This window comes from Populus euphratica, unplaced genomic scaffold (assembly GCF_000495115.2).
Source record: "Populus euphratica unplaced genomic scaffold, PopEup_1.0 scaffold1110.1, whole genome shotgun sequence".
Classification (NCBI taxonomy): Eukaryota; Viridiplantae; Streptophyta; class Magnoliopsida; order Malpighiales; family Salicaceae; genus Populus; species Populus euphratica.
In genome coordinates this window covers 53,364-63,713 of record NW_011500960.1, presented here as the reverse complement: position 1 = coordinate 63,713, position 10,350 = coordinate 53,364, and the positions used below count along the sequence as shown (strand labels likewise).

The 10,350-nt window shown below is 33.6% G+C and overlaps 1 protein-coding gene across 1 annotated transcript; it reads left to right on the top strand.

Annotated features, from left to right (window-relative positions):
• Positions 1 to 3,197: 3,197 nt before the first annotated feature.
• Positions 3,198 to 7,482, top strand: LOC105116927 (uncharacterized). The gene is made up of 7 exons (XM_011014437.1): positions 3,198 to 3,654; positions 3,871 to 4,011; positions 4,112 to 4,477; positions 5,199 to 5,441; positions 5,924 to 6,016; positions 6,764 to 6,964; positions 7,063 to 7,482. The coding sequence occupies exons 1-7, from the start codon at positions 3,289 to 3,291 to the stop codon at positions 7,273 to 7,275; spliced, it is 1,623 nt and encodes a 540-aa protein (XP_011012739.1). The 5' UTR covers positions 3,198 to 3,288; the 3' UTR covers positions 7,276 to 7,482.
• Positions 7,483 to 10,350: the final 2,868 nt, after the last annotated feature.

Here is a 10,350-nt window from a genome sequence, read left to right as displayed (position 1 = left end):
TTCTCCATCCAAAATTTAGGTGGTTCCTCCATCCAGGATTATAGGTATCAGAATAAGGATTGGCTATTTAGTTTGAAAAAGGTTTTCTAACATTACTTGAATCAGAAGTTTGGCTATATAGTACTTCCTTAAATGCTGAAATGGTAGGACACTCAGTTGTCATATGCCCTTTACTCTCACACACAACACAATTCTCCTTTTGTTGTTTACTTATGACATGCACCTTTTTAAGCTCAAGAGACTCTACTTTCTTAGTCAATGGGGCTAATCTAGCACTGAGGTCATCAGTATCTTTCAATTAGAACTTGCCACTTAAATGAGAAATGGTGTTTCTAAACTCAACATGAAGTGGGAGAGAGGTCTCCCATTACTTTGTGTTTTTAGCCAATTAATTAAAAAAATCAAAGGCTTCACTTGGTTCATTGTCATAAAACTCACCATTACACAAGGTTGACACTAGCTTTTTAAAATATGTGGTAAAAGAGTTGTAGAAGAAACTCAATAACCTCCACATCTCAAAATCATGGTGGGGGCATGCATTTAACAAGTCTTCGAACCTTTTCCAAACTTGGTGAAATGACTCATTTGGACTACAAGAAAAATTCATTATTTAACGTTGTAAGGTTGTCGTCCTATGAGTGGGGAAGTATTTTTTTCAAAACTTCAGCTTGCATTTCCCTTCATGCACCTATAGACCTAGGATGTGGGGAGTTTAGCCAAAGCTTGGCTTTATCCTTTAGAGAGAATGAGAATAATTTAAGCTGAATAGTTTTTTTGGTGCATGTTCTATCAATAAAAGTATTATATACCTCTTCAAAGTCCTTAATGTGTGTATACATGGATTTTCAGAATCCATACCATGATATGTGGGAAGAAGTTGGATCATTCTCAGTTTCAAATTGAAAGCTTGTTGGTTAAGATGTAAGATAATATACGAAGGTGTACTTTGTCTAGCTGAGTGAAGATACTCTCTAAGAGTTTGAAAATTAGGTTGATCATTGAAATATAGAGGTCCATTCCCTTGAACACTCCCTTCACCCTTTACATCTTCAACATTAGTTATGATGAAAAAAAATAATATAACAATTATATGAATATGAAAAGAAAGGAAAAAGAAAACAAAGATTGTAAATAAAAGTAAATGAAACGTAAAAGATAAAGTAATAGCTCAAAAATAAAAATACAACAAATTAGAAAATTCACACTCCAACTAATAAGAAATATTAACAATAATAAACATTAAAAGATAATTACAACAAGCATGAATAAAGAGGCAGTAATACCAACCAAGTACTTCATACAATAAATATAAGAAAAATAATCACAACAGAATAACAAAAAATAAAATAAACAAAGGCGGTAATACCAGTCAAGTACTTCAAAAGAAAAATAATCACAACAATACAATAAGATAAAATAAAATAAACAAGAGGCGATAAAACCAGCTTTATAATATAAACAATAAATGTTATAAACTAATTAGAATAAACATCAAAAGAAAAATGGTTGAGTTGATAAAACCAGCTTTACAATATAAACAATAAATATTATAAACTAATTAGAATAAACATCAAAAGAAAAATGGTTGAGTTGATAAAACCAGCTTTATAATATAAACAATAAATATTATAAACTAATTAGAATAAACATCAAAATAAAAATGGTTGACCCAACCAAAATCCAACAATTAGTAGTCCATTCCACAGTTCAATATCTGAAAAGTTGAGGTTAATTTTTTTTAGGCGATAAAACCAACCAATTGATTTTTTTATATGATTTTTTTTGTTTTCCAATAATCAAATCTAAATTTGTTACCTTTGCTTGCGAGCTCCCACTCATCAATTAGTCATTAAATTAATAGTTTCTAATTTTGGCCTGTAAAAGGAGGCATTTGCTATGCATTTAGGCATTTTGATTTTCAAATCAAGATCATGCTCTTACTTTCTCTCTTTGTATTTTTGTAATGTTTAAGTTTTGCTTTCATTAATATCAAGTTTATATCTTTCATTTCCTTTCCTTTACTTAGTTAACTTTTATCTTATTTATGTTCTTATTTTGTTTATTTATTTTTCTTTCATTCATTATGTTTAGCTAAGTTTATTATGTTAAGGTGAAAAGGTTACACTAATGGTATAAGAATTAGTGTAAACTTAACATAGACTTTAATGTTTGATACTAACATGTTTTGTATTTGTTATCTTATTTACTCTTTAATACTTTGCTTGTTAAATGACTAATCTAGATTTATGTTGTATAACACTTGATAGAACAAATACTTAATACTTTCATAGCTCATATTGTATGGTATAACTAACACCTAAGCTATGAAAAGAACTTAATTTGTTGTTAACATAAGTTATAATTATAAATGTCTGATAACATTTACAAGTATTAACATTATTCAAATAAAATAACTAATGTAAATATGTTAACAATTTATAATCTTATTGGAACTTTCTTTATGTGTGGTTTCTAATTGAATAATAAAAGTTTATACTATACTTGTTTGACATACCATTAGTGGATCCTCTAACCTTGACATTTGTTGTTATCATTGTTTAATCCTTACATTAATCTTTTATCTCAAAGTTCTTATCAACTTCTTCTTCTTCTTCTTTGTTATTATTATTATTGTTACTATTGTTATTGTTGTTGTTGTTGTTGTTATATTATTATTATCTATAATTTATATAATTAACCTCCGTGTGGTTCGACATCGGTCTTGTCAGGTTATTTATTATTTTGACACTTCTGCACTTGGAAGAAGATATCAATTTTTTTGTCGTGTCAATAATCATTAATGATTTATTTATTTATTTATTAATATAGATAATTTTAATTTATTTAATTAAATATATATATATATACATATTTTATTTATATGTAAGATTTTTTTAATAAAAAAACATGCATATTCAATTTTCGTTTTAAAAAAACATGCCGCGGAGGGCAATTGAAATAATTAGTAATAAACTTAAAAAAGTTGAAACAAAAGAAGAAGAAAGATTTTAGATTATCAACAGGATAATGAGACAGGAGGAAGTCGAGCTGTAAATCTGCCACGTACTCAAATTCCATTCCAATTTCCAAGTCCTCAACAAGGGAGTGGTCTCTCCCTCTCCCTCGTTGTCAACGTCAACAACAAAAAGTCAATCAAAGATCAATTTCCTCACCCACACACAGAATGGATCGATCATAACCAAAATCTCCTCTATCATAACGAAAAATAATAACAGTAATTAATCTCTTTCTCTCTTTGCAATTTAATCCAAACCCAAATCCAATCTTATGTCTAAATTATTCTATCATCCAACGATTAAATTGCTGAAATTTTTAATCCTATTATTATTATTTTTAGGAGGAGATTTTGGTTCGAACAATAATAATAATTATTATTATGTTGAGGCTTTCAAGGTACCTTTTAGGGTTAAGGATGTGCTCCCGGTGCTGCCTCACCAGATATCGTGGCCGGTTTTGAACAATCTCCACAGCGCCGTTGATTTATTGCCTTATTTTGTTGGATCTGTTTCTCCTGATAATGGAACTCTTCAGTGGAAAGGAGCTTGCTTTTACGACAACGAAGCTCGCCTCGACTTCTCCCTCGCTGATTCCGATCACGATCCTGCCTTGGGCGGCGGCCTTCTCCGTCTCAAGGTCTTTTTCTCGTTTGATTAATTGATTGATTTCGATGTTTGTTTGCTATAATTAATTAATTAATTCTAAGGCTTTTAATGGAATGAATTGAGGAAAATAAAAATAATAGGGCTTTGTGTTTGTTAAGTTTGTAGCATGTTTGTTTACTCTTGGAAATGAAGTCAGTAGCATGATCATATCTTAATGTAGCTTAACCTACCTGTATTCTCTTTACAGACATCTGCGGCGCATAGCTGGACATGTATGGATTTGTATGTTTTTGCAACGCCATACAGAGTTACTTGGGATTACTACTTTTCTGCACGGGAACACACATTGAAATTTGATTCGTGGGAAGAAGCTGCTGAGATGGAATATGTAATGTGATTTATTACTTGTTTCTATTTTGGAATTTTATTAGCTTTGGTAACTTCACTGCATAAGAGGTGAGTTAAAATGCAAATTTATGGTTGAGCAGGTGAAGCAGCACGGTGTCTCTGTATTTCTCATGCCGTCTGGAATGCTGGGGACCTTGCTTTCTTTAATTGATGTCTTGCCTCTGTTTTCTAATACAGCGTGGGGTCAGAATGCTAACTTAGCTTTCCTCACAAAGCACATGGGTGCTACATTTGAGAAACGACCTAAGCCTTGGCGCACAACCATTAATCCAGATGATGTTCATTCTGGTGACTTTTTGGCAGTCTCCAAGATTCGTGGTCGGTGGGGTGGATTTGAGACATTGGAGAAATGGGTGACTGGTGCATTTGCTGGTCACACAGCAGTTTGCTTGAAGGATGAACTGGGGAATCTTTGGGTTGGTGAATCAGGACATGAGAATGAAAAAGTATGTGCTAAATCAAATAGAATGCTGATTAGATGAAGAAAAAAGTATGAATAAGCTATCATAAGGTTGTTTGAAATGTCTGGTTTTTATCATGTTCACAAGTCAATGATATCTTCTTAAAAACTTGTGATTTTGCTTTTGCTTTTGTTTCTCTTGAACACTAGCCTTTTCATTTGTGTGGCTAGAAGGGGAATCATGGTTTTATATACGAGGAAAATATAACTGAATTTTTAGTTAGAAAAATGGAGAATGCTGTTTGGAAAATATGGTTGTACCTTCTTTATTTCTGTTGTTATTGTTGAACATGTTCTTAAATGTACCACTTTTAGGCACACAGAAGCACTATTCTGTAGATGCTTTGATACAATCTCAGATTTGCATAGTTGAATTAATGTTTCAGCCTGCCAGAAGCAAGTAAAATTTTTGAATGTTATCCTTCTGGAAGAAAAAGTTGAGTTTTCTTCTTGAGGTATGGGGTTGTCACTTGGAAACCATGTTGCATTTTTAGTTATGGAATTTGTACAAATATGGTAGGTCTGTGTGCTCAAAAGTAACAGTGTTTAAATATAGAAGCATCGCATAGAAAACTGTCTAAGGTACCATACAAATATGGTATTGAATGGATTTTGGGTGTTCAGAAATATAATATTATACCAAACCATTTTCCTAGCTGTTTGAAAAATATTTTCTCCTTACAGCATGTTCTCATATGACTTGGCAGGGTGAAGAGATTATAGTGGTAATCCCATGGGAGGAGTGGTGGGAGTTGTCACTAAAGGATAGTTCTAATCCACAGATAGCTTTGCTTCCTTTACATCCAGATGTGCGTGCAAAGTTCAACTCGACTGCGGCTTGGGAATATGCTCGAAGCATGTCTGGCAAGCCATACGGTTATCACAATATGATATTTAGTTGGATTGACACAATAGCTGATAATTACCCACCCCCTCTTGATGCTCACTTGGTATAGATCTCTTATATACACATACACAAATATGTCTCCTGGAATTGCATTCTACATGAGATGCATGCTGCACAATAAGAGTGCTGGCTTACTGCCTGGGTTGGTCTTTTCTGTTGCCAGCAGTGGTATACTTCCTATGGCAGCACATTAATTTCATGACAGTCATATGGTTATTGTTTGTGCGCGGTCATGAATTCATGTTTACATGCTTATGGCTGTGTGTTGAGTGGTTGTATATACATATTTGCATACTTTGAAGTAGCATTTGAACTGAAGGCTGTGCTGATATATAAAATTTAAATTGGAGTAGTTGATATGTTGTTTGAAGCAAAAGTTTGCTAACATACTGAAATTCAAAGATGAATGTCATATGACCACTGATTTTCCTTCTGGAAGAGGGAGAATATTTTTGCAATGATTCATCTTTCTACAGGAATCAGATTTAGTACATGTGTCATTTAAGGAGTTGAACCTTATTTCAGGTCATTTCTGTCATGTCTATGTGGACTCGTGTGCAGCCAGCATATGCTGCAAATATGTGGAATGAAGCTCTAAATAAACGGCTTGGAACTGAGGTATTGCCCTTCGTTCCTGATCTGTAGTTGTCCTAGTTCTTCAGTTTGTGTGATTAATTCCAAATAAACCTATTATTCTTGTTTTACGATGGTTATGCTTTAAGCCAACAGCAAATATGGTGAAACGACTAATTTAATCAATTAATTTATGGGTGAGGAAAAAAAAACTATTTGCTTGTGTTTATTTATCCGTATTAGACAGCTTCTACAATCTCATGAATGTTGCTTCATCTTGTTTGGGAGAATATTGTTTGATAAGGCAACCAAATATCCATATGGCACTCTTTAATTGTGATGATAACTAAAATGATAAGAACCAGAATAAATAAATCAATTCAACCAATCAAAGCATAGACTGAAGCTTTGTTTATGGTATTGTGTTAGCTTTCTTTCCAAATTTTACTGATCAAAGAAAAACTCATGGTGTTCCAACTCTTATTATCTTTCTTCTTTGTTGAACCAATTGCAAAAATGAATCTATATTTGTTGCATACTTGCATGTTTTCAATTTCTTATCATTTAGTTTTATAATCATATAGTGATACAGAAATCTTGAGGTCAGATGGAGGAAACTAATCGAAGTACATAGATTCCAATCCTTGTGCATGTTTGAACTGAGTCCACAGATTTTGAACCTTTTGGTTTATAATGAATGAGCACAGGCATACTTTGCGATAGAAATGCTGTGCACCTAAAGCATACTTGTTCGGTAATCAACTTTTGGCGTTCACCTGGTATTTCTTTCAGGATTTGGACCTGTATGGGATTTTAGGTGAGACAGAAAGGCGCGGCATAGCCTTTGATGAATTACTTACTGTTCCAGAACACGATGAATGGGTTTATAGTGATGGGCAATCAACAACTTGTGTTGCTTTTATTCTTGCAATGTATAAGGCTGCTGGAGTATTTGGTCCAGTTTCCAGCTCTGTTCAAGTAACTGAATTTACTGTAAGTTAGAAGTGCTTTTTTTATTCTACTTGATCTTCATCACATTTCTCTCTTTAACTTTCGACATGTTAAGTGATATGTCCCATTGCTGCTCACAGATTCGCGATGCATACATGCTTAAGATTTTCGAAAACAACCAAACACGTTTGCCAAGGTGGTGCAACAATGGGAATGTTCAGCTCCCGTTCTGCCAGATTCTTGGCGAGTATCAGATGGAGTTGCCGGAGTATAACAGCGTAGAGCCATATGCCAACATGAATGAGAACTGCCCATCTTTACCTCCTGTTTATGAGAGGCCCATTCAATGTTAGTTCCAGTCTAACTTATTTACTATTCGGAAGATTCTCTTAATGCTGTGCTTTAAACTTGTTGCCTGTAATCTTTGAAGCCACAAACTTGGCCTTCAAAAACAGTTATAGAATATGTAAGTGCCACGTGTTCTTTCCCATTTCTGACTAAAAATATTTCAGTTCATGTACATAAGACATTATTAGCATGCTCTGGATTGCTGTTTTTAATTTCTCCTGGGTATTAAAGGGATTCAGAACGTAGCTAGAAGCGAAGCTACTAATGGTTGATTTGGACGTATCTATACTTGCTTCTCCTTGTTTTGTAGAAATACTGGTTCTAGGGATGGAGATTTTTTCTTCTTTTCGTTTTTTAGTTTAAAATTGGATCCTTAAAAATTTTAAACGGGTTGAATTAATAAAATAAAATTTTATTTTACTTAATCAAACATTAACTTAATAACTTAATATCATCAAAACTCTATAACAAACTAAAGTAAAATATCAAACTCAAGTCAATTTAATATAACATTAATGTAAAAAGACATATTGGGAATACAAAAGTCAAGTGAAAGCATTTAAAGAAAAAGCAAATATTATGGGCTATTATTGCAACTCTTAATGTATTGTATTTTTTTTCCTTCTATATTGTGCTTTTATTGTTTTTTAATGTTTTCTTCACATTGCATTGCCTAGTGTCTTTATCACAATGTCATGGTTTGCTAAGTGTTGATTTTGCGAAATTACATTATAATTGTTAAATGAAAAGTAAAAAGATGTAATAAAAAAAGGATGGGAGAGAATAAAAAAGAGTTGAGATTTGTTAAATGAAAAGCAAAATGATTCAATAGAAAAAAAGAAAGATTTGAATGAAAAAAAGATTTAATAAAAAAAACAGAGAGAGAGAAAGGGCTTGAATGCCACACTACCATGATTATATAGGAAGCAAAAAGATCCCATAAAAATTGGACAATAGTCTTACTTATGTCATTAGCGATTCCCTCTTAATTGCATTTGAACATTCATTGTCTTATTGCAGCAAAGACTCTTCCCATGTTAATTTCATTGGTTGCGACCAGTTCTGTTAGTAGTATGATATCTAAAGCTGTGGGGAAATCATTGTTAATCAAGATATATTGTACTGTAAATTGTAATGGTGCTAAAAAAAGTATTGTTAGAATCATTGCATCATGGATTGCACAAGTTATAGGGGTATTGTGTGTTGTAGCCCTAGGCATAGACACTCGGTGCAAGGGTAATTTATTCTCAATCGTAAAAGTTTCTAGGCTGCAGCGAGAAGGGGTTATGCTCCAGGCTACAAACATCTGGTGTTTGAATTGTCATGTCCTGGTGTTGGGCCATACCTGCAAGCTGATTGCCCAACCAAGCTAGCAGGGTTTGCTAGCAAGACCCCATTCTGTTGGGTCAACTGTTAAAACCCAACCCAACTGTCTTGGGTCTAGACGCAAACTCCAAACCTAAAACAAACACTCTTGGGCCCAGCATCTGAAGGATCCAACCCCCAAGGTCCGACCATGAACCCATCCCCCGACCCTCTTGGCTTATGACAGCAAAGGACCCCCCAAACCTAGCACTTGGGTGGCCCCAATATGTGGGGGCAAACCTAAGCATTATCTGGTGTTTGGGTCATGGCAAAAGACTCAATTGACTATGCCCAAGTACTACTTGGCGCTTAGACACACCCGAGCGCAACCTAACACTTGCAAGGCTCCAATGCGAAGGGCTAATTTTAGCGCCACCTAGTGCATGGGTCTTGGTAAAAAGCTCGATTGGCTATGGCAACCCAACCATCACGTGGTGTAAAGGCATACAAGTGCCACGTGACGCTTCCCATTGTTATTATAATATTATTACTTATAATAAAAATAGTGTTATTTATACCACAACTGATAATATTTTTAATATTCATACTATTAATACTATTTTTATATGAATATTTTAAATTTTAATAACAATAATAGTATTTTTTAACATAAATAATATTCATTATACAAATAAAACTATTTTTCATATTAATTCTTTTAATTATAATAAAAATTAAAATATTTAAAATCTTTCATCAAAACCCAATAGAATTGGGTCATGCTAGACCTATTGAACTGCGTATATAACGCTGAACCTAAGACAATCAAGTCTTACCTCAAACCCAAGATAATCAGGTCTTTTGTCATGACCCATGCGCTCTGTAGCGCTTGGGCGCACCCAAGCACCACCTAGCATTTGGCGGCTCCAATGCAAGGGCAAACCTAAGTGCCACATGGTGTTTTTTTGTTTGGCAAAAGACTTGATTGCCTATGAAAACGCCAAGTTGGGTCTGTACGTGCCCGCGCCCAACCTTAAGTTGGGTCCTTGAAATTATTATTCAAAATATTCATATAAAAAATATTATTAGTTGTGTTATAAATATTATTACTTTTATTCTAACTCAAAGTATTGATATAAAATATTATTAGTTGTAATTTTCCTTGAAATTCTTAATATAATTATTTATGTTATAAATATAATTATTTTTATTATAATTTATATTAGTCATAAAATAAATAATAAATTTGAAAAAATATTATTAATAATAAAAAAAAAATTATTTGTGTTATAATTATTTTTATTTTTATTATGATTAAAAGTATTAATATTAAAAATAGTATTATTTGTGTTATAATTATTTTTATTTTTATTATAATTAAAAGTTTGAGCACTTCCATGCCCAACCCCAAATGGGGTTGGACACAGCCACACTCACCCTCAAGTTGGGTCTGGACGCGTCCACCCCTAACTCCAAGGTTGGCGTGGATGCGTGCTCACCCAAACCCAATTTAGGTGTGCATGTGTTCAAGCCTAACACCCAGGTGGGCTTGGACCAACCCCAAGGTGCGCAAGGAGGCATCCACGCCCAAATCCAAATTGGGTCTAGACACAGCGATGCCCAACCCGACGTCTATTTTTAATGCAGACCTATCACATAAATGAAAGGATTGATTGATGACTTGAAGAACTTAAATTGCAAGGATAAAGAGATGGCAAAACTTAGAAAAGAGATGTCGGTGCAATCCAAACCAGAACACTATTCGGTAATTGGGT

Excerpts from the sequence above, each read along its gene's own strand:
- LOC105116927 (XM_011014437.1), top strand. The coding sequence starts at position 3,289 with ATGTCTAAATTATTCTATCATCCAACGATTAAATTGCTGAAATTTTTA. Across the intron at positions 3,655-3,870 it reads GCGGCCTTCTCCGTCTCAAG|ACATCTGCGGCGCATAGCTG; the intron begins GTCTTTTTCTCG and ends TTCTCTTTACAG. Across the intron at positions 6,017-6,763 it reads ATAAACGGCTTGGAACTGAG|GATTTGGACCTGTATGGGAT; the intron begins GTATTGCCCTTC and ends TATTTCTTTCAG.